This window comes from Diadema setosum, chromosome 13 (genome assembly GCF_964275005.1).
Source record: "Diadema setosum chromosome 13, eeDiaSeto1, whole genome shotgun sequence".
Classification (NCBI taxonomy): domain Eukaryota; kingdom Metazoa; phylum Echinodermata; class Echinoidea; order Diadematoida; family Diadematidae; genus Diadema; species Diadema setosum.
Window position 1 is genome coordinate 1,854,281 of NC_092697.1, and position 25,537 is coordinate 1,879,817.

Below are 25,537 nucleotides of genomic sequence, written 5' to 3' on the forward strand. Positions count from 1 at the left end.
TGGTGAACTTCTTTCTTTTTTCTTCTTTTTTTTATTTTCGATCTCTGTCAATGATCGCGATTTATGGACTTAGCCATAGATGATAGAGCAATCATCCTCTGAGCCACCATCTGAGCTGTTGAGATTGTATGTTGGGACTCATTCTTCAGAAGGTAGTATGATGGGAAGTTGAATAATCTATATTAAAAAGGGGTCTTTAAAATCTATCTGCATACACAAACTCAGAACGAAGGATTTTGCTTTGCAGGTATATATAGAAAATGTGTTCAACCATATGTTCTGATATATGCATACATGTGAACAAAATAATTTCACTTGATTATGATTTCGTTACTAAAACTGAACAGACCTTCCACTACAGACTCAATGTACAAATTTAACACCATTAATGATATATTTCCATTTACACTGAAGGATATGGTTATTACATCACATATACAATATAAAAAGTACAATATGCAACAGACTAATTATAACTTAAATATGTGTCTACATAACAGCTCTAATTAGAAGACTAATCTTAACAAGATGTGAAATATGGAAGGACCTCAAAGGAGGAGTTTGTAAATGCTCGTCCCATTAATTGAAGAAGGAAGCAGTTTGAATGTGTCTTTGAATTTGAGATGGGCCATAAAGTAAACAGAGTATTATAGACACATATTGGAAGTAAAAACAGCAAAGAAGAAAGGGAACAGGAATAAAAGGAGAAAGAAAAGAAGAAGATGAAGACGAAGAGATTGCACAACTGTTCACGCATGAATAACGTCATGTTCGTAACGAATTCAAATTTAGAGATTATATATTTGCAAACCAAGATAGCAATTCAATATTATTGTCCAGCCTGGCAACATCAAAATGCCGTATACATTTATGTGTAGACTCTAATTCATGCAAATTAAAAACAGAAAGAGAACGCGAAAAGAAACCAGAAAAAGCACCAGAAATATAAATCCCACAATAGAATAAAATGTGCATTTCCAAACTCTCCTATCAAATGTATTAATCAGAAATTTAATCCCTGTTTTCTCCTATTGCCATGGCAACAGTTGTCAGTCCTCCTGGTGTCTATGTTTAGATGTATGTGATATATTTCCATAGGAGGTTTTTTAATATTTTGTTATACATTTTCTATTATTTCAATATGGTTTCCACATGCAACATGCTGTAACATTTGAAGCTCTGTTGCTGTGTAAATACTGTTATTTAGGAAAGAGAAAGATTGTCAAATAACAAATTTGAAAGTGAAAAGAAAAATCCACCTTTCAGTTATGTAACTGTGTCCTGAACGTATGCCTATACATCACTGGGTATGTATGGTGTGTACGTGCGCTCAGACATGTTTTACAACAAGCGGCAGACCGTGACAAAATTGCGCGGGCGCATCCAATTGTCGTTTTGCTCAAAATCCCCTCCCCATCCTCCCGATCAACTCGTGACAAGTCGTACAAAATAATAACCTATAATGACAAACTTGTACGTCATGATCATGCGCGCAAAATTTCACACGCCGCTGCGCCACAATACTGACGCGTCCCGCTTTCCACGTTGCGGGTCACTAATACGCACCATTGTGAAATATAATAAAAACATTTATTTTTCTACATGGACAGGTATCCCTCCCGCTGATTCGCTCACCTTTACACCCATATAACTGTAAGATCATTGACTCGCCCAGAGCGAATAAGCCACACCTTCCTACTCCCTTTCCCGACATTCCCGCGCGCTTTTCAAAATCATCTCTTACCGACAAAGCAAAACGAAAGCTGGAATTACAATTGAAAATGATTTTGTTACACAATATCATACTGGGATAAAGTATTTTCTAGTCATCTAGGATGGCACATTTTCTATTTTCCACAATTGAATCACTTTAGAAATAAAGCTAAGTAAAGATAAAGTTTCCATGGTGACTATCAAAATAATAGGAAGCAGCTTAAGGGTTGAAGTTCTTTTTTTATGTTCTTTCCTTTTATTTCTGTCGGTCTACTTCGTAGTGTTCTTTTCAACTTCTGTCCTTGTTTCCCTGTTCATTTTCTCTCTTTGTTAGTAGGTCTGTGTGTCATTTTATCTATCCCTCTTTATATTCTCTCTCTCTCTCTCTCTCTCTCTCAGATCTCTCCTCTGTATCAACATTTATAGTTGACAAAAATCCTCAAATTAGTAAAGTCGAGATCATATCGCACATTCTTATTTTGTAGCGATTGTTCCGGAACAGCAGAGGGCTCATTATTTTGGCTTTGGATTATGATTTATACGTCAGAAATGCAATGCCGTGCAGACAACAACATAAGAAATGTAATTGCACGGTAGCAGTCACTGTGCAATACATTTACCAGAGAAAGTAGAACCTCAGGTCCCTTGTTCAGAACAGCATTATATAGGCCTGTAAAGAGAGAGTGACCACAGAGAGAATAAAATGAATGTATATAATAGGAAATGCAAGGCCCATGTGTATCTTTTTCTTTGAAGTTGTCGATTCGATTTCATTAGGAAAATTGCTGGTTTAGTTTTTGAGATGGGGATTCAAATTTCATCTTTTTTTTTGAGAGAGAGGGAGGTAATTGTAAACTCCGTATGAAATATTAAAGATACAATTTTAACAGAAGTTCAAAGTTTGTTCGATGAAGATATCCAAAAAGAAATTAAACAAAGTGGTCCTATAAAGCAGGGTCCCGCCTTTTATTAGGACATTGTTTCAAAACCAATTTTCGTCAAATAAACTTTGAATTCCTCCTAGAATTGTATGCTATTTCATATTTCATAAGATGTCTCTCATCTCACAAAAAAGTTAGAAACCTGAAGCCCAAATGATCTCAGCCAAAACTATATCATCCCTTTAAGATTTTTTTTTCTCTATTGCAACGTATTACTAGTACAGTATATGCACAGTGTACATGAAAGCACAGAATATCAACATAAGTACATAGTCAATACAACGTGGAGACATACTTTATAAGGGGATCATAGTTGTAAGCATTATAATGATAAACCAGTCAGAGGATGGAGATGAAGGACCCACTGAAAAGCGAAGCTTGTAGATTGTGGGTCCCCAGTTGCAATATACAACGTATACTTACGAAAAAAAAAGGATGATATTCATGGTCACCAATCCCAATTCATATTAACCAAATCGATAAGTTTGTATTGTTTCATAGGTGTTCTGTGAGTCAACCAAATTATGTCATCAATTTCATACGCAAAAAAAAAAATCCACAAAAAGGGCAACTGTTATTTTACGAAAAAGCAAAATTTAGTCCCGTCTCAGTGACTTTATCCTGATCAAAAATAGCGAGGTGAGATAATGATATGCTGCAACGGGACATTTTATTAGAGAGAGAGAAAGAGAGATAAAGTTCTTTGAATTACCTAACATTCCTGAATAATGAAAAGTTCACACACAGATCTACAACAGATCATTTATAGAATATAAACCATTAACATGGCATTTGGGATCTTTGCACGGAAAGCGTCATCCTTGAATTCCGCGAAGACCCATTCCTACAAGGAGGCGGGACAAAGTTATTGTATAACGCCATCTTGCGGTTATACTTGACGGAGCGCTTTCCACTTCACAGACATGTACGTCTCGGCATCTGCATTCTCCCACTCAGAAACCGACTGTTCTCAGGAGTGTGGCACAAGACTAACTGTTAACTTAAAACTCATGTCGAGAATGTGGGTAAATGGCTAGCCTTGTACCATCTAATCCTTGCGGTTACAAGTTACATCTACCCTCTTGAAGGGAAACGTGGCGTACTGCTGACATTATGAAAGTGGGTCTCCGATTTACTGTCAGTATCAATAAAAGAAGTATAGATAGATTGCATAATGATCTCAAGACATTCAAGCAAACAGGTACTGTACGATTACGTAGACAACAAGCCAAGCCAAAAAAAAAAAAAAGGTACTGAAAAAAAAAATCAAACAATCAATGTTTATCTACCCCATTAGGAACCCAAAAGCCCCGTCCTTAAAAAGAAAATTTTCTTCCGGTGTTGCCAGCGCCACACAGGCACGGGTACCACGACTATCCTCGCGCCATATCCATGGAAACTAAATTGGCGTCAGCCGCGGCAAGATACGACTCGTTCACCGCCACCAGCGCACCTGTACGTACGTGAAAGAATGGGTCCCTTCTCCCCACTCGGCCACTGGGAGCGAGCTCCCGTCCGCCAATAGGCCATTGCACGGTCCTACCCAACAGGTTACACACACAGCCACACACACACATTCATACACACACATACTCACTCAGGCAACAAGTAACCTTTCAGAGGTGCTGGAGTCAATCATTGAGTTTTGAGTGTGGAGCTAAAACACCGCGGTATGGACATTTTCCAGGGAATTTTACTATCAACTGTCACTGATGGAACACTATTCACAGGAGACAGTATATGAACTTTCGTCCGAAGTGTTTGTTCTGTTCTACTGGAAATGACTCAAGTGGATATTACCGAGGAGACTTCGATTTGTGTTGGAAGTAAGTCTGTTTGGTTTGGCAATTCCGAATTTGAAGAACCAGTTCTTAAACTTGGTTTCGCACGTAAAAAAAAAACAACACACGAATCAATTCGCATGGGAAATTCTAGCCGGGTTACAAGTTGCGAGCTAGCCCAACCTCTCCCGGTTGGTGGGTAAGCGAGCGGGCCCAGCGACACGCTAGTGTTTCAAGTGATACTGCTAACTTCTCTGCTGTGATCGCTCCTTGGAAGAAACTGTTTCAGAAATTTAGGGAAGTGCACTCATACAATTTATATTTTGTACGAAACTTTCGTCTAAGGATTTATTGTATTCCTTTCTAGACATTTATGTTGCATTTTTACACCTGATGACAACATGCATGACCAGTGTAGTGATAGACAGCCTGCAAAACACCTGTTTATTATATACACCTGTTATGAAACTCAATTAGAAATTATTAGATTCATTCCTGTTCAGTCAGAAATTCCAAGGGGTTGCTTCTTAATGATAATACTTATTAAATGCACAATGAAATGAACTTGAAATCTGGTACTACTTCATGAGCACATACAATGTATGTGTGCATGAGTGAAAGTATTCATCATTTAATATGACCAGAGAATAATGTACATTTCTTGGTGGAAGTAGGAAAACAAAATGTGAAATGATATTCCTGGTTTATGTGGTGTGACATCTCAAATTGAAAGTTGTTCTCCTGTCTTTGATATGGATAATATTATACAGTATTCATCGCATAATCGGGCATCTGATAATCGGGAACCTCGCTTAAATGACATACGCTTTCCAGAAACATTTCCAATGCATGTTATTTTCACTGGATAATCGGGCGGGGACCTCTGATAAACGGGACAATTTTTCTTCAAGCGATCTTTGATTTTGTTGATATTTTACACAAAAAATCTACCAAAACACCACAACAATATTTCAAAGATTCCCTATCAGCTGTCGTTTACTTCGAACTTACAAAGCAAGCTTCGGACTGGTGTGTTTTGACCTCCGTCCATCCAGTACACGTACATGTATAGCCACGAAAGCGTCGTGTACAGTGAAACCCCATTATAACGAGGTCCGTGGGACCGGCGATATTACCTCGTTATAACCGGTACCTCGTTATAACCGCACGCATCAAAAACAAAGAAAAACATAAGCACGACATCGGAATATACCCATCCTTTGCGTTGTTATTACACAATTATTATGGATCATTATTATTGAGATAATAAAGGGAAATTATTTGTGAATTAGACGAAAAAGTAGATGTTGAAATGAGATAATTCTTTATTGTAATTCTTGTTTGTTAATTTTTCCTAACACCAGCGCAAATAGAGTAAAATACGGGTACAAGCGTTGTTTACCATAACTTGCGAGGTATTTTTACGCTGTTGGTGCCCAGTGGGAATGCGATGATTTTATGAATCATTTCGGCTGTAATCTTGTACAATATAATCTTATGATCGTTGCGCTCGAAGGGATTAAAAATGCGTTCTTTATTTTCTTCCGAAAATTTCTTCGCGTTTTGTTCATCCGTTCTTGAAAAATATGCGACAGGATTGAATGTGGAAGGTTACGTTGTGATCCTTTTTACGCAAATCTGTACCTCATAGACCATTCTGAAAGAAAGAAAAATCTTCATTGTGAAATGCAGTGTTAAAATTGTGATAATGAACAACCCAGATCTATTCAAACAAATAAATACGTTTGTTTCTAGGTTAACATGCTTATTCAACTATTTTTTACGCTACTGTCACCTGGCGAGATCGCGATAATTTCAGAGTAACATACATGCGTTATTTACCGTTAACTTGAGAGGTATTTTACGCTGTTGGAGCCCAGCGGGAATTCGATAATTTCATGAATCATTTCGGCTGTAATTTTATACAATGTATGATCGTTGCGTCCGACGGGATTAAAAATGCGTTCTTTACTTTCTTTCGAAAATCTCTTCGCGTTTTGTACATCCTTGAACTGTTAAATGCGTTTGTTTCTTTTTCCGAACACCGATTAAGTAGGTTAATATGCGTTATTCAACTATTTTTACGCTATACTGTCACCCGGCGAGATCGCGATGATTTCATTAATTATTTCGGCTTTAATCATACACACTCATATTTAAATTATCATTTGTTAAATGATAATGAACAAATCCAGATCTATTCAAATTAAATGCGTTTGTTTCTTTTTCTGAACACCGATTAAGTAGGTTAACATGCGTTATTCAACTACTTTACGCTACTGTCACCCGGCGAGATCGCGATGATTTCATTAATTATTTCGGCTTTAATCATATACACTCATATTTGAATTATCATTTGTTAAATGATAATGAGCAAATCCAGATCTATTCAAATTAATAAATGCGTTTGTTTCTTTTTCTGAACACCGATTAAGTAGGTTAACATGCGTTATTCAACTATTTTTACGCTACTGTCACCCGACGAGATCGCGATGATTTCATTAATTATTTCGGCTTTAATCATACACACTCATATTTGAATTATCAAAATTTTGTTAATGATAATGAACAAATCCAGATCTATTCAAATTAATAAATGCGTTCGTTTCTTTTTCTGAACACCAATTAAGGAGGTTAACATGCGTTATTCAACTATTTTTACGCTACTGTCACCCGACGGGATCGCGATGATTTCATTAATCATTTCGGCTTTATCATCCACACTCATATTTGCTAAGCAGCAAAAGAACTGGAAGTCGGAACTAAAAATGGAAAGGATATAATAATGAGTTGCACACGCATTCCAATTGTTGTCCATTTTTGGCTACAAGTGTCGCTACATGAAAAGTTTTTGAATGCGTTATCTTTTTTATTTCTCGTTGCGGTGTGGTCTGCCCTAATATCATGCAAGCGTATACTACGCGGAAAAGAAAATCGAATGATTATGTTTAATGATTTAGTAGGAACATCGGAAGACATTCCTGTGTCTTGTCTCGTGATTTAGAAGAAAACATGGAAGGAACGGTTCTCTGCAAAACGGAAAAAGACGTGGATAGCGTGATTTCGGTTTTCAGGGTTTCGTTTGTCGCGTGTTTGAAAGCGGCAATTTAGTCAAGAAATGGAACCTCGTTACATCCGATCAAATTGCTAATGTTTTTCTTTATCATGATTTGTTTGTTTGATAGATACTTTATTTTCTGCAAATCAATATACATAAGTTACATGATCATGAAGATGCAGGAAGTATACAAAGTAAATTCAACGCAGAGTCGTTTGACTTGCATAAACCGCGATACATATAAGTACATAATCATGAACATGTAGGAAATATATAAAATGAATTTAACACAGTCTTTTGACTTGCATAAACAACGATATGAAAGAAATATAATATACAATATGCATGTCTATGCAGCAGTGATAAGAATAGCATTTATAGTTAAGAAACGATTATGCAGAGGGCCGCCATTATAAGCATTGCTTGATGCACCGAAATTGTCCTCGTTATAACCGGAATCTCGTTATAACCGAACTCGTTATAACCGATTCGTTCTGCCATAGGTTTACACGCAAAGGAAAACGGGACCGACGCGATCACCTCGTTATAAGCGTTTCCTCGTTATAACCGAACTCGTTATAACGGGGTTTCACTGTATAAGTATCCATGCCATTGCGAAACACATGCTTTCGCGAACATTCTTCTCCCCTTTTAAGCAAAGCCATGTGCAGGGAGAGCTAGAGGGTCGCGCCGAGGGGTAGCGTGGTTGTGTATTCATGTACATGTACAGTTCGTCAGTATGCATGTGTGTGTGTGTGTGTGTGTGTGTGTGCACTACATGTACATGTCGTATGCCGTTAGTGTATGGTGAGTGCTCATCGCGAAATCGGGCACCCCGCTTAAAGGGGCCGTGTTTGCTACTCCCAACCTGTCCCGATTATGCGATGAATATTGTACTAATGTACAGTTTTTCGATTGAGAGCCTATTTGTTTTTGTTTTTGCTTTGTTTTTGTTTGTTTGATTTTTGCTTTGAAGTGATTTATTTGCATTATCATTATTTTTTATTTTTTTATTTATTATTATTATTTTTTTAGATCTGAGGACATTGCTTGCTGGCCAAATAATTGCAGTATTTGCATTGTTCATCACTCTTTTCAGTGGCGCAGATCCAGGGGGGAATGCACCGGGTGCTCACCCCCTTTGATTTTAAAGCACAAGAAATGAAAAAAAAAAAAAAAAAATGGAGGGGCGCGTGCACCCCCTTTAATTTTGTGAAGGTGCCCCCCTTTACAGAATTCCTCGATCCGCCCCAGCTTTTCATAAAGTTTTGAGTGACTTTTTTTGATACTGAGGTAGATAATTTTTGTCACTTTTTTAAAGTTTTAAGTAAAGATTCATACAAAGGCAAAGAATTTTAACAGCAAGTTCCTGCACGGTAGCTTGAGATGTAATCCTATGCCAAATGTATATTTCATTGGACATGTAAGTACAGAAATGACAATTTTGATAGTGAATATTTGGAATGTTTCAACATTCTTTTTATTTTATACTAATGTTAAGCGTTCTAGTCTGACTTCGCATAAAATAGATATTTTCCCCAATAGAAGGGAAAATGTCTGCTCCTGAGACATATTGTAGAGACCAAATTGTTTGTCTTGTGGAAGTGTGTTTCCCGCTCTCTATATAGAGCAGGGCAGTGGTTTCAAAAACTTACCTTGTGTTTGTCTGAGCTGGCATGTACAATTTGTACCCCTTCACGGTCCTTGGCAGGTCAGAATTATTATTTTTTTTTTGGAAAAACAACCAGAAAAGAAAAACATTAGTTAAAAAATATATTATCTTTCCTTCCCCTATACATTGTAGGTGGCACGCAGTCACTATAGAATCACAGCTGGGCTCGACACTAACTTTTTTTGTCAGGTATAGCCTGTTCAGGCCACTAATATCTTCAAATCTGAAATTTGGGTTGCCCAAAAAAGATATGTAGTGGCCCAAAATAAAAGCAAAAGAAACAACCCATTTTCAATCATGGTTGCCCGTTTGGGCCACCAAAAGATAAATTTGGTTGCCGACACCAATATTTGGTGGTCCAGGGCCACCAGGATACCAAGTAATGCCGAGCCCTGCTCAGGCAAATTTTATGTTATTAGCTGAAGATACAAATGAAATACGTTGTAAGACTTCAGTACCTGAAAACACCATTTGTACTCATAATGAGCTGATTTTCAAAACTTTGTTTATTTTTGTGGTGTGTGCTGCAGACTATCTGCATTTTGAGATGAAGACATTTACCTATTGGCATCTATATCTAGAAGTTGTATGGGGGGGGGGGGGGTTAGAAATTATCATAGTCAGTATGTATACGTACTGTAGTAGTTTGGAGCGAGCTCATTCTTTTCATAGTACAACTACCTCAGAGCATTTGAGTCTTTGTAAGGGTAGAGCAAAATTGAGCTTGTATGCTTTCCAGGCACACCTCATGACGGTTCATCAGATTTGACAATATTTCAAATTTATTTGGTTTGATTCAGCCAACAATACAAGAAGTTTTGTCATGTACACATGCAACTGCCAGTTTGTACATTGTACGAGAGACCATTTACATTCCATACATATGATGCTTTTGTAGAGCCCTGGGTTTTCTGAATTGTCTCAAGTTCTTGTATTCATACAAGGCATAATCTGTGCCTGGTCATGCATTGGTGTGTTGAATAGAACCTCAGCCAGCCTTCAAGAATGTGACTTGGGTTTCCAGGGAACCTGCATTGTTTTGTCGGTAATAAGGAACTGCCTTCTCCTATTAGTGACGGATAGGTGCAGAAATTTGAGCTAGAGCCTCAGCCGAATGTATCCAGTGGAAAACCCACATAACTGGACCGTAAAATTGATGCCAAGCAGACATGTAGACGCGTTTGCTGTTGTTGCCTGCCCTAAATTGCCTCAAATAACTTCTTGCTATTTTGGTACCCAAATGGCAAGGAAGTTAAATCGAAGTTGCGGATATGGCAGGTATTTGAAGTGATGGAATGAAAGAGAATGTAGTTCTGATGTTGTAGAATGTCCCCAAAATAAAAAAAAAAAAAAAAGAGAAAAGCTGTTGTTGGATACTCATGTTTCATTGATAGAATAAAGCCACATTTTATCATTTAGCATGTTAAGAGTTCAGTCCATTATTTCAGTATTTGATCAAACTTTTGCCAGTTCTCTCTGAATATACTGTATGTAGTCATTCTTTCCCCAGAAATCTACTTGAACTTTAGCCTTACACCAGTGCACCCAACCCTCACTGTCGTGAAGGATATGGATAATGTTATTTATTATGCAGCATAACTGATAAATCTTTATAGGGGGACTTTGGCATGGACCAGTCAGATGTTAGTCTAAAAAGAAAAGTAGAATATTACAAGCACAACAGTGAAAATTTAATCAAAATTGGATAGAAAATAGGAAAGTTATGAAATTGTAAATTTCCATTTGTCTTTATAAATGTAGTTTTTGGACAGTAACTATGAAGCTATGCACATAGTGAGTTGATGATGTCATTGCCTCACAATTTGCCATTTACAAGTTGTGTGTATCATATAAAATTTTGAAATGTCCAGTTTTTCTATTCCAACACAATTGTGCCACAGTCTGAAATTGAGCCAAGAATAACATTTATGTTTTTTACGTTTACACTCGAAAAATTGAATTTTTATCATTTTTTGTGATACAAACTTTAGTCCTGCTTGATTTTTGTTTTAAAAACTATCTTGAAAAATTTGCCTGGTAGCACACAGAGACATTGCCAATTCTTTTATTCCCATCATGCAGCTGGCCATAGTACAGTTGTAGGTCCACAAACTTGGATGCCCTGGATCATGTGACGATATGATGACACAAAATGATTTGCCCTGCATTTAATAGCGTGTGTGAATGGTGGCAAGTAAAATGGATTTTTGCATCATGATGCAGAAAACTGATAATTCCTGTGTCGAAATGATGTGGCTTTGGTTCTGAGGTGCCTTCTTCCAGATTCTTACAGTCTGCAAGAATCTTCAGCTTATTGACGGAGGCAGACTTTTTTTTTAGACCAGAAGAAGAAGCAGAAGAAAAGGCGATAAAAAGGCTGCTTTCGAGATATTGCAGTGATGCCAACTACTACAAGTCTATGTACCTTCTTGTCTTTAGAAGAGGCACCCAAGTGAGTTGTAAGAATTTGCATTTGCTTCTTGAACAAAATGAAACAATGAAAAAAAAAAGTAGACTCCTCTACATGTGAGTTTCAACAAGTTGCCTTCTTGCCGCATTGCTGTGCTTCAATAACTCAAAGTGGCATATGTAGCAATCCTGCTTGTCCATGTAGTAATGCCACTTGTCAACTGGGGAAAATCTTCCAGTCTGTACCCAGGGAGGTGGAGGAGAGACTCTTTCATTTCTCTGTCTGTACTGGCGCTTTCGATGGAGCTGTACCAGTGGGCACCATAGGCCAGATTGTAACACAGGTGCAGGGTAAACAAGACTTGAGCAGAACCAGCACTATCACAGTAGTACACAGGAGAAAGGGGATCCGATGGGGTTGTAGCAGGGGTGGGGTGAGGTAGAGAGGGGTGGGATGGAGAGGGGATGGGGTAGAGAGGGAATAGAATGGGGATTTAGAGGGGTGGGGTGGTTAGAGAGGATGCCTGCTTTTCGCCAACCTGACTGTCCTGTCATATTTTTTCCCTCCTTTTCTTCAAACTGGGACAATGTGACACAGTTCTTGACATCAGAACGATGTCAGGAATTTAGGGAGTCTGCTCCCAAACAGATAACAGAGAGGCGGAGATACTTACATGTACTCCTACTTCTCTTCTGCACCCTTTCAGACCAAATTTTCCAGTTGGTTCCTCATTGAACTCTCACTGATCAAACCCAAAATGGAAGATTACACCTTTCATACTGAGAGAGAGAGAAAAAAAGATTAATCTAAAAACGAAAGTCACAAAAAACACAACCACTCAAAGACAGCAAGTTCTGTATATCACAGCATGGGCAATGTCGAGCTACTGGGCAGCACAAGTGAATAGACCAGTTTTAGTTCCACTTTGCGCATAAGCAGAAAAAGGTCATTTGTGACAACAGGCATTTTGGTTTGTTAATTCACTGAGATAAGCATCTGTGATGTGATGATTATTCATATGTCCTTACAGTATTGATATAGACTAGATGATGCTTGCCAGCACATCCACCTGACAGCAAGCCTGCATGGTATTGGCAATATTAAAAGAAAATGTTGTTCATGGATTCAATGCAAAACAATGAAATGGATGCCTCCTGAAATGTCACTCGGCCATTCGGGTCACCTGGTCTAAACGCGAGTTCATTCTTTGTTTGAATATGTATTCCATAAATTGTTACATCGGGCAAGCTTATGCATTATGTCTCTTTGAAAACGAGTGAAGTGCCTAACCAACTGAGAAAAAAGAAAGGTCATTTGTACTGGTCAATGTGTACATGAGGTACAATTCATAATTACGAACTGGCTTATTCACCACCCTTCAATGATGATTCAATGGGAGAGTCTCTCTTGAGATTCTTCCATTCAATGTCCATTCAATGATCAGGAGGGGTCACCCTCAGAATGAGGAGGGTAACTTTATCTCAAATCTTTGCTGGTGTTTTAATCAAAGGCTTTCTAGCCCAAAGAAAGTATGTGGGTACTGCTCCTGTTGATTATTAGCTGGTCTGAAATGGTATCATTTTCTTGTGTCTTTTAATTTTGATTTCTGGGGATGACACAGTCAGTGTACATGTACTGAAATGAGATGCACTTAATTTTGTATTCAAATCAAACATTTTTGGTACTTGTACGAAAGTATGGTAGTATGTGTCAGCTAGTGGGACATCTGATACTGATTTGATAGACTGCTTTTTTTTCCCCCCCCAGACAATGAAAATAGGGGTAGGAGGAAAGAGAGAAGGCATATAATACAGAAAAGGAGGAAAAATTATACAAATAGGTGCATAGGAATAATAATAAAACAAGAATAAAAAAAGACTTTCATAAGAGATTGTGGATTAACAAGGAGTCTGCCATGTTGCATTTCTGACTGTCTTGCCACTTGTCGCCGCAGACGAACGCCATCGAAGAGAGAATCACTCACAAATCTGCCATGTCGAGAATTTAGGATGCACTTACACATGTCATAAATTAATGCAAGAGCACAACTCGCATGACGTGATGTAGCACAGCATTGTAAACAGATCATGTGACTTTTGACTCCATGCGCATGTGGTTTCCATGGTAACCATGGTCCAGGGTCTAGGTGTGAGTTAGCCATTCAAGTCTATTTGGGATTCTGTCATTGTGTGAAAGAACATGATTTTCATCATTCAGTTCTCAAAAAAAGAAGAAGATATTTTTAGCAACACGTCAAGTTGTTTAAGTCATATATTTCAGGACACAATTTCAAAACAATAGTACATATTGTGTAAACAGATGTCTCTTCAATGTCTATAAAATGGGGTTTGACATAAATTGGCTGTGGATATCCAGTTACAGTACAGTCATTTCCTGTGCTAAAACGCCCTAATTCATGTTTGCTGTCTGTGGAAAGTGAAACACAAACTTGCTCCAAGGTGAAGGCTCTTTTATCCCTAGATTATGTAAAACTAGAAACATTCACGGCATGAAACTTTTGCAAATTGGAGCTGATGGCCTTTTTCACAGCATGAAACTTTCGAGAATTGCCAGTAGCATTCTATGCATTGTGTAGTCAAACACCTTTGTGTGCATTTTACATTTGTGAATCTTGACGACTTCCTGAAATTCATGAAAGTTCCATTTGAAAATTTCTTGTTTTACAGTTTTCAGAGATGCCAACTCTTACTTTTTTGCAGTATTTTGTGCTTTTTTGTGCTCGCAAAAACACTGTACAGTTTTCATGGAAAATATATTTTTACTGGTATTACATACTTGTATCTGTTACAGGAAAGGTCGAAATGCTGTTTTCCACAAAAAATATGCCTTTTCAGCCCTCAGAATACTGCAATATGGTGTTTACAAGGTTGTCATCCCTGACTGCTGTACAGCCAGTTTTTGTTTTGTTTTGTTTTTTTCAGAGAAAGAAAAAGGTCAAATTTAGCACACTCTTGTAATCCTGTCATGTTTTAGCCTGTGCTGATCCAGAGAAAGCCCCCCCCCCAAAAAAAAAAAAAAAAAAAAATGGGGAAATTGTCTGGCATGAGAGGATATACATAACATATCATTCTCCCTATTGAAATTATTCGGTTTGCTGTCATCATGCTGGGGTTGTGGTAGTTCACAAGCCAGACCAATTTTGACCACTGCATGCATGTTGGCCTGATCTGGTCCATTCGTATTTGTGCGGCGTATTAGCTATAATCTTCAAACATTGTACACGTATATATGCACCGTGTACTGTGTGAGCAGCATGTGTGCTCATGATGGTGTAAGATGAGAAACAAACATATATCTGGGTTTTGATCCTGTGTGTGTTGTGCATGTCAAGCTGTATTATCGTCCTTGTCTCGGTCAGTCAACATACAATTGATGGAGAGCCAATATGACAGAAGACGTTGCAAACCTTCCCCAATCGCTCTGGGTAGATGTGTGGTTTGTGAGGTGAGGTCAGGGCAGACAGCATGAGCTCTTGGGGTTTTCAGACTTGCAGAAAAACTCTACAGTTGATGTATTTTGAACAGAAACCCATCTCATGCAATTCAAGTTCTTGCTTGTACTTTTGTCTGAAAACAAACTGGAATATACTATAGTCTTAAACACATTTCACATCATGCTTAGCCAGTTGTGGCCTCAAAGTTATTGTTTTGTTTTGTCTTGTCTTTTATTGTTTTTTGTTTATGTTTGTTTGTATTAAAATTGAGTTTCTATGTAATTTGGTGTACAAAGGCAGTCTAAACTGTTTGACCTACAATGTACAGTAGCTTGACATTGATACCCTTTAGCACGATATGTGCATGCACTCTTGCATGTAGGCCCTACAATGTAAGCACATGGAGAGTTGATTAACATATGACTGTAGAGTTCACACTTTCTGTATCAAATTTTGTTTACTGTCAGCAGTTGGCAAAGAGAATGAACTATGGTCCAGTGTGTGGGTTCGGTGCATAATACTGAACACCTATTGGGACTGTGATTACAAACGAGTTCTTATGTAACTGTGAAACCTCCTCCATGTCTCATGGCAAAACAATGCAGACAGATGTACATACCTGTGATGTTATTCATTTCTTGTGGCACTCCTAGAAGTGACTCTGGTGTGTCTTTTCATATTGGCTTTTAGGGTTGTGGATTCATTCAGACACCAGCATGATGTAATCATGTAAACATATCTGAAATTGCTGTCAATATTTGCAAGTTGAAAACTAAAAATAAACGTGAATGTGTGATTTACACTCCCCACCACACACACACACACACACACTACATATTTGCATCTGAAACACCATGACTTGGTATAATGTGCTATTATTTTGTGTGATTACATACTTGTGTAAGATACATGTACAATGTACACTGTATATCTGTTTGTATTTGGTGAATTGCCACAAATTATCAGCATTCTTATCTTCTGTCTAATGACATGTGAGACTTGCATCAAGAGCAGCTAAGAAATTTAATGGTTCTCTGCAAAAAGAAATAGAAAATCCCCAGAGGTCGCACGTTCAAGATCAAATGGTCCGTACCATAAGTTTTCATATTTGAGGCTTCACAGTGAACCTATAAAAAATGGCAGTTACTTGAGAGTTCAGGGGAGAAGAGTTGATCTTTGCAAAGTACACAATTGACAAACAGTTGCAACCTGAGTAGACCATTTGTCAAGTCGTCTGAGGCCGTTTTCACACGGATTAAGAAACGTAATTGCTGAATTACAATTACAGTTAGAATTATCGTCGATACACGTGACCAAGGAAGTCTTCGTGGATTCTGCAGTTTTGAATTTCAGAGCGAGGAGAGGAGGAGCGGCTTCTTTCCGAGTTCCCATCAATCACTTTTGAGCAGTAAGTAGTGCGCTTTGACTGCGGTTTGAGCATTTGACGAGCACGGTTTTTCTGTGGAAGTGGTTGAAAGGTCACTGCAAGCTGTGCCCCCAAAACAGGATTTGGAGGTCAATCCACACACACATTTGTTTTGTTCAGTAATTCTGGAGAATTGTGATTGGAAAACACCTCCAGACTATCATTGGAATCATGATTAGAATTACGATTCAGATCACCTTTCGCGACTCCAGTTTGCATACACACGCGGCCAAAATGTGTCATCTGAATCATGATTGTAGTGATACGTCACGAGAATCGCGCGTTGTGATCCTGATTCAAATTACGCACGGCATGACGTGTGAAAACAGCGTGAACCAGCGACAGTCTTGGGTTCAGCAAGCAAATGGGTTGGTGTTGTTTGGCACAACACTCTTTGGCCGTTGTCAATGACTTTCATTCTGTTCTCTGAAATACAGCATGATTCTCACATTGCCCTTCCTAACAATGATAACCCCGGTCCCATCACCCCTCCCCAGCAAAGAAAAAGCCTAGCAAATACTGTAAAAAAAAACAAACAAACAAAAACAGGGGTGTATAAGGTCTCCCTTCATCTTTCTTACACCCATTTCATGGTGGGGTGGCAAACAATACCGCTATTTTTCTGAGGAGGGGAGAGGGGAGTTATTTGGAATCAAAAGTGCAGTGAAACAAAAGGGAATAAATTAGAGGTTATTGGATTGAGTTTGTACGAATAATCACTGTCGTGTGTGCAGTAGGGACACATAGTATCAAAGCCAATGTCATCTTGAATTCTGTGTAAATCCCTCTTCAATATCTGAGGATTGTTACACTGTATATCATATGCTCCAAATTGGCAATGTTCTTAAGTTTTGTTCTGATTGATTGCATACATCTGATACGTTATTTGCCAATTATCCCCCCTCCCAAATTGGTCTGGTTTGTAATGATTTTGTGAAACATACTTTTCTGTTATCTCCATGACTTTCCAACCTTAAACTTCTCCTTCTCCCCCTCCTCTCTGTTTTATCTTTCTCCTCCCAATCACTTCCAAACCTTTTGCTTGATTTTCACTCTAGTCTTCCTTATGACTCTCTCTGTCTCCTTTTCTCCCATCTTTACGAGTGCAATTTCAACTTCCAGCTCACTGCTGCCCCCCACTTGTCACTAGTACTGTAAAATGAGGAATGTTTGCATGCATTTTAATTTCGCAAATTTCGTGAGCGCCAAGATTCGCGAAATTAAAATGCATGTCTACACTATATGCTGAACGCCAGTAGCAATTTGCGAAAATTTCTTGCCACGAAAAAGACCGTCAGCTCCAATTCGCGAAAATTTCAGGCCGCAAATACATCATGTTTTTTACTATTAACCCTCCCATTTCACTCTCCCTATGTCGCTCCCCTCTTCAACTCTTGTCTTTCTAGGGTCTTCTTCTTCCAAGTAACTGTCCCTGCATGGACTATGTACATGTATGTACACATGGTGTTTAATACTGTAGACCTCTCTCCCTCAAAATAATTCATTTTTCATTGACAACAAAGAGTATCAGTATACAAAACATAGTATGAAATTTAAGCAATATTCATACTCTATGTACATGGAAATATGATTTAAACACAATAAATCAAGAATGCTGTGGATGCATGCTATTTACTGAATATATCACTCATAATTTTGTATGTCTGTTGCCATCAGTATGATGTACGTTCAAACTGAGTCTTCATTTTAGAACGAAGGGCATGATGAAATGAGAAAACTGGAGGGAAGTCATGTAACGGAGAAAGGGCTGCGACCTTTAAGCGGGAGTGTGGGCATGGTGGTGGGGGGAGATGGCGGCAAAACTATTTGTGCGCGATCAGATGGTGATGGATCCAAAAACATTTGGTAGAAAGAAAGAGGGGTCAGCCCTAAGAATGCTGGAGTCAATACCGGGGAAATCCTATCCATGACACAGGAGTGTGGAAACAGCTTTTGACAAATGAGTAGCAAGTGTAATTTCCAAACTGTACTTCATTCTCTCGCACCCCCCCCCCCCCCCCCCAAATACAGTGTACTAGTACCGGTTGTCTTTATTCACTGGAATGATAACTTTACCAGCACCATTCATTTTTGTTTGTTTTATTTTAGTTCAGAATCACTGGATGTGGAGAGCCGTCAGAAAGCAATAAGGTTCAAAGTTTTAGTATATCTTTATGATCTTGTAAAAAAAAAAGAGATACAAGGTACCCTATTAACCTACCTATGTTGTTGACATTAATTGGACATTGAGATTGTTCTGAAGATGTGCTGAGTGAATGACGTCATTGCCTCACTGCTCGTTGCGTGAAAAAATTACAAAATTGTATTCTAGGTCTGTGTTTTAGCAGTCTGTATTACAAGACGGGTAAAAGGTCTTCATTAGCCATGGTCACACAGGAAAAATATCGTAAAGTTCGCAAATATTTTGCTAGTGTGGATCTTTTAAGCAAGGTTCTGCTTATCAATCAGAACTATTTCCCAAGTAGACCATATATGTTAAAACTGTTTTCATGACTGACTACTGATTTTGGTCTGGTCAAAAACAATCCGTAGTGTTGCAATGTTTCATGTCTGAATCCCCTTAACTAAAAAGGATAACTTCACTTGTTTTGAGTGGCAAACCATTCTATACTTAGGTAAAAAATGTCCTTCAACTCCAGTGCAGTGTCACTTCAGAGATTCACATTGATTTTTTGTCTGTTATGCATAAAAGAAAAGAAATTCAGCAAAACATGAAGTGTTACGACCAAAATCACTCTGAGAATGATTGCACAAAAGAAACAATCAACTAATGTTCCGGCGGTTTATTAACAGTGATATGGTGGGTACAGACTCGTAATCGGTTTTCACATCAGTACAGTAATGATCAATAGAAACTGTAAATCGGTAGTGGAAGTACTTACACGTTTTGTTATCAAGTAATCCTTTGAGAATGTTCAGATACGATGTTCGATGCACCGATGAATGATCCTTGACGCACCGATGAATGATTCCTCCGACGTAACTCCAAAGGCGCAGGTTACGATAGTCCACGGTATAGATCCGGGGTAAACTCCACGATATATATCCACAGCGAAACGTGCAGAATCCAAACGTTTTGACGACCACGTCCAGTCGAGGCGTTGAATGATGATTCACTTTTTATTGTCCAGCAAGGAATCCAGCCCGTCACAGCTTTGCCGTAATAATGTCTGTTGACACTAAAATATGGAGTCTATCTCCAATGTAGGCAAATTAATTCTCTGCAGGCAAAATGTCTCCCAGGCCTTATCTCCACAAACACAGTTTGTATAGCAGGTCAGCAGGTAACACAGGACGGACTATAACAAGTCGCTTCATAGCCAGAAGTGATGTAACTCTCAGAGCAGTGGTGTTAGGTACTCTGCCTACCTCGGAATTTCTCCGGCTTATATACTATCCATTCACCCCTTTCTAGTACATTCTGTAATTTTCTCCAACCTGGAGCTACACACGTGAATATTCTAGCAAGTCCAAGTTCCAGGAATCCTGGATGACTCACTGCCTAACTATGTGCATAACATCATTGCCAAAATTAACTACCAATCACATTGGGCTACAGGGACAGTGCCTCACTCAGTCAAGTAAGTACTTCCTAGAATTTTCTGGAATGGGTTAAATCATTCTAGATTGAGTGAGCTATAATGTATTTCCTGTCGCATGCATGTACTGTAGCTACATTGTATACCACCTAGAAAATTTTCCACTGATCTGGTCAGCCTGTATGTACTATATCTATATCATATAGAATGTTCTCCATTAATCTGGTCACCCCGTGTACATACACTTTAAAACAACCATGCATATAGTACATCATACATGTACATAACTACTAGTGTGTACATTTGTGACAGAAGCCATAGACCCCGTTTACAGTGCGGGGCCGGGCTCGGCCGCGGCTCGGCCACGGCCAAGTCCGGCCTCAATTGCGCGGCCGAGCCTCGCAATTTTGTCCGTTTACACTGCTGGGCTCGGCCGCGCTTTTGATTCAAACCTTTCGATATTTTGTCGTAGTGGCGCTCTGCTTGTAAACAACGCAATTTGGTATTGTCTGGTTTTCAGACCCTTTGCCAATGAATTCCGTGGCGACGAAGTCGCCGTTCGGGCAAAGGCCTTTGCCAAAGGAAAAAATCCTTTGCAGGACAAAACCACCTTAAACTATACTAGTTTTTGACGTTGAGGGGGTTAATATCCTGAATAGCGAAAGATACAGGCAGAGGGTTTGGAAGCCAGACTAAAATTGGACGCGCAATTGGCCGCGCATTTGGCCCAGTTTGCGTTTACACCAAGAAGAGGCAGGGCTCGGCCGTGGCCGAGCCGCGGCCGAGACCACCTCCAGAGCAAGGCCAAATGCGAGGCCAATTTTGGCCTCGCATTTGGCCTTTTGCGCGTTTACACTGAAGGGGGGGCTGGGCTCGGCTGCGGCTCGGCCGCGGCCGAGCCTCGCACTGTAAACGGGGTCATAGATGAAGAATAGTCTTCAGCTCTCCATAATATATTTACATGGGTATACTGTCTGAAGCAGGTATTTTTTTTTTTCCGACAGGAAAAAAAATCTGATTAATTGTGATATTTGTGTCCCCCTGTCTGCATGAAATAACTTAAAGGAAACCAAACCCAAAGAGAAATGTGGATTGAATGAAAGCAGCAACATTAGAGCACATGAAATATTGTGACTTGTACTTTTTTGTGGATTTTTTGATGTTATATACATTTATTCATGCACCCTGTATTTTTTTTTTTTGCAATCTTTGAAAATTTATTTGTTTATAGATTTTATCAAAGGATTAGAATGGAATTTTGTTAGTAACGGAAAATTAAAGCTTGTGACATCGCTTTTGAATCAATTACTCCATGTAAACCTAATGGTGTCATTGCATCACAAAACCTATTATATAATAAGAATCTCTCTGTTCTTTATATCAATGCTCTCACATTTATTTGTGCAAAAGATCTGTACAACAAATAATGTCCATGTGGCTTGTATTATCAATTTTACATCCTTCTTCCAATATTGCAAAACCCTGCTCTACTTTACTGTAATACAAATGTTGGTGTGGATGTACACGTAAGATGGCATAGGACTGAGTGTTGGACTACCTAATCAATGGTAATGCTTTGTCTGTGCACCTCTATTCGTCACTGCCCTGTTCGCTCAAAGGCGATGAGTAAATGGTTCCCAATATACATTATTGATTGCTTTTTCATCAGGGTCCCACACCAGCCATTTTGATCTCTAACATGCTCCAATAGCACTGTACTCTGTAAACTGGCTGATAAGATCTTATAGAAAACAGCAACTTGTGTACTGTATATTGAAGGGTCCACAATATGTTCCTATGTTCTTATTTTTGTGTGATTTTTGTATTACATACACTCTATCTCCTTTTTTTTTGTTGAAATGTTTAAATATTATTCTTCTAAAGTTTGTTGTTTTGTCCCTTCTCCTGTGTGAACTTGGAGCCTGTAATTTTCCCAGGAATTCTGTGATTCTGAGCATCCCATGTGATGTTAAGTAGGATTTCTTTGTTCATTTTCTTTTTTTTTTTTTTTTTTTTTTTTGCAATGAGAATTATATTTTTATTGTAGTAAACGGAATCAGTGCAACAAATCAGTGAAAATTGTGAAAAACCAGACATTTTGTATGTGGATATGCAATGGTTTTAATTGAATTTCAGTATTGTCATCTGACATTTACGCCATTGGGGACAGCAAGTGCTCATTCTTTTTTCCCGTGTCTCTGATATATTGCTTGCATGGAACTCCGCCCCTGTGATGTAAACAAACATAGAACTCAAATTTCCTTCTCTCAGTAGATGTCTGATGACACAATACTTACATTTGTATGCAAATTTTCTTGCACAAAATCATGAAGACCATAATGATGTTGTGTGCTTGTATTGGATTTACTTTATGCTGCCATCATGAATCTTTTTGAATTCGTATGAACAAGCCATTATGAGACTTTAATAGTTTACATTGTATGTGACAGACTTCTTTAACATAGGCAGTGAGTATATAGCGCCTTGCCTTGAGGCATAACCATGGCTTGCAGCCGACTTGAACCACGGACCCCATGAGTAATACTACACTGGCACTGGTCCGACAGTCCGTGACCAGTAAAAATTACTGTTGGACTGGTAACTTTTTTTTTTTTTAGGAATAGACCAGTTACGAAAATGGAAAAAACTGGGTACCTACTGGTCAGACCAGTAGAAATCAAAATGGGTTAGTGTGCAGCCCTGGTAATACCCTGTTTAGAGTCCCCTTGTCTAGGAGTACCTTGGAAGGACCTCTGGAGCACATGGCAGACGAAAATGAGCATTAAAAAAAAATAAATACTGACTGGGGGGGGGGGGGAGGTGAGAGAGACCCTGCTTAGAATCCCCTGGTCATCTAGCACAAAGTCGGTATAAGTTTCTATGGAAACCAGTGGTTGTGCATTTCTCCTCGAGAGAGGCGGGCAGTTTCTCATGCGCACATAATATGCGCACTGTGCCACGAACAAGCAGGTCACTGGAAGTGTGTGTCACGTTCATGGCGAGACTGTTTAGAGTCCTCTCATCTGCAGTAGCACGGGCCTAGGACACCCTCAGGAGGTTGTGCTGGTCTTGCGCTAGGCTTTCCAGCGCAATCTTTACCTCAGACTTGCGCTAGACTCCCTCCAGGCTTGTGTTTTGTTTTTTGTGCCATGACCGTTCCAGAATCCCCATCATAGGTAAACCTCCAGAGGTTGGTGTTGCGTTTTGAGAAACTCTAAAATGGGGCATTAGCATGGTCTTATCCCCTGAGCTCCTCAATGTCTTTATCATATCAAGGCGATGAGAAATTGATGATAATGCATCAGTAATGGGTAAGAAAAGTATTGTGTAGACAATGACTCAGGTGCAGTCATGTGACCAAGATGACAATTGTAATATTGCCCATAGAAACCTGGGTGTACAACTTAGATGACCGTTTTGTTATTGAAATCGTGACAACTTTCGTAACTTTTGTCCAGTTTTGCTCAACACCCAGCTGTGGAGTTTGTGTATCATACAAGTCTTAACCTGTTGAGGACGGACTGATTTTGCTACAACATGCATATTTCCCATAGACACCTGCCTGAGTATACTTGGGACTCATCCTCGACAGGTTAAAGATGAGACTGGACACTAGTGCGTGCCGTCCGTCCTTTCGTGGCTACAACTGACTGACCCTCTGAGTTGACTGTCCTGGATATTCTGTCCCATTGTTGTGTCCATTGTCCTAAGCTTGTGTCTGTCTATTGCCTCTGGACAATGCATCCTTTCTTTTGCCGCTGTCCGTGTCTCGCTTGCTCTGCATAGATGTAGGACTTTGCTACAGAAATAGATCAACAGTGTGAACCCTCCACTAGTGGTCATCTTGACCATTGGAATCTGTACTACTGCTTTTGAATTCAATACAAGATTTGTAGAGTTTTACTACAATAAGCAAGAAGAATGATAAAATCACTTGCGGCAAAAGAAGAAAAATCAATTCATCTTTCATTCTGCATTTCATTGTTTTGTTTTTCCTTTATTGAAATTCACTTAAGCAGCACTATCTCTTTTTGCCATCTGCTCATAAAGATGTGTTGTTGTTGCTCTGGGAAATAAATTTTTTTATGAGTAATGACTTGTGACCAAAAAATTTAATTGAAATGCAGTTTCCATCAACCAAAAACAAATCAGAGTAAAGGTTGTGATTTTGGCCAGGAAATATACCACCCAACCATATTATTTTGTAATACAGAACTGAAATTAAAATGAAGAGTGCTCAATAAAAGTTTGTGTGCTGGTACTTATTCAAGCAGGATTGCTTTGTTTTCACAGGAAAATTAGTCTCCTTTCCAGTCATCATGAGTTGTAAGTTCTTGGTTAAACTACAATTTCATCCCATGCTCAAATTGGCCTTATGAAATGATGGTACAAGTTTCTTCAAAATTGCTGCAGAAGTAAGAATACAGTAGAATTCGGCATTTCATCATTTTGATAAACCAGATTTTTTTTTGTATGTGTGTCAAAGAGTCTTCCTTGCTTCACTACAAACTAAAAAACAGTTGATTTTATTTCTTATTTTTTGCACAAACTATTGGGAAAGGTGTGAGTTGATGATGTGATTTCCTCAGCTAATTTGTGAATACGTTGTAGGGGAGCTGCAAACATATCTTTGGACCCGGAAATTACCACACCTTTATAGGTTGGTGTATGGTGTGTCTGATATTAAATTTTGTTTCCCTCTTTATCCCAATGTCTCGTCATAGATCTTCAGATGCAACAATGAGTAGCCAACAGCAGCAAGATCAACATCACTCACCAGGAAGCGACAGCGAGAGTCTGATCGGCAACGGACACGCCCTGGGTTGTACCCCTCCAGACTCGTCCCCGCCCCTCGCCGGCCAGACTCAGATGGGGCTGGGGGCACACGGAGACCGGCCGATCCCGCCCATCCGGGTGCAGAGCGGCACGCCCTGCCCGCCCTCCACCTCGCAGACACCCATTCCCCAAATGCGGACAATCAAGCAGGAAGGGTTGGAGCAGACGGATGGGGGCTATAGTGGGAGCGTGGAACCCCTCCCTGCCCTCTCGTCGCAGAGCTGTGCCGTCACTAATGGCAAACCGCCGGAGGTGCTAAAAAATGGACTGCAACAGAACAGGGAAGATGATGTGAATGGTAGCTATGGAGATGGCAGCCACTTTGAAAAGAATAAGGGTAAGACATGATTTCCATTTGATCCAACAAACACCCCCCTCCCATTCACCCATGAAATGTATTTCAAAACAAAATAGAATTCAGCCAGTCAGCTTTTGCAGAAATGCGATGGTTTTGTTGTTTTAATTAAATCAATTTAATTATCAAATCAAATTAATCAATTTGATTTAGAAGTAAAAGAGCATATTTCAAGGGAAAAGCTTCAAGCATTCTTGTAAGTTCTTGTTTTTTAGTGAGGAGGCATGTGCGATTCAGATATGATCAGTATAGACTGAAAACCAAGGACCACAATATGCATAGAATACTTTCCATGAACCTCTCTGGGGCTGAAGTTTTATCATGAAGTAAA

General features: G+C 39.1%; 1 protein-coding gene across 1 annotated transcript; it reads left to right on the plus strand.

Annotated features, from left to right (window-relative positions):
• Window positions 1-4,415: 4,415 nt before the first annotated feature.
• LOC140237055 (uncharacterized) lies at window positions 4,416-25,199 on the plus strand. Its single transcript, XM_072316996.1, has 2 exons — window positions 4,416-4,480; window positions 24,740-25,199. Exon 2 carries the CDS (start codon window positions 24,756-24,758, stop codon window positions 25,197-25,199), a length of 444 nt encoding a protein of 147 aa, XP_072173097.1. The 5' UTR covers window positions 4,416-4,480; window positions 24,740-24,755.
• Window positions 25,200-25,537: the final 338 nt, after the last annotated feature.

Bases quoted from the DNA above. Each gene is read 5' to 3' on its own strand.
- LOC140237055 (XM_072316996.1), top strand. From the start codon at position 24,756: ATGAGTAGCCAACAGCAGCAAGATCAACATCACTCACCAGGAAGCGAC.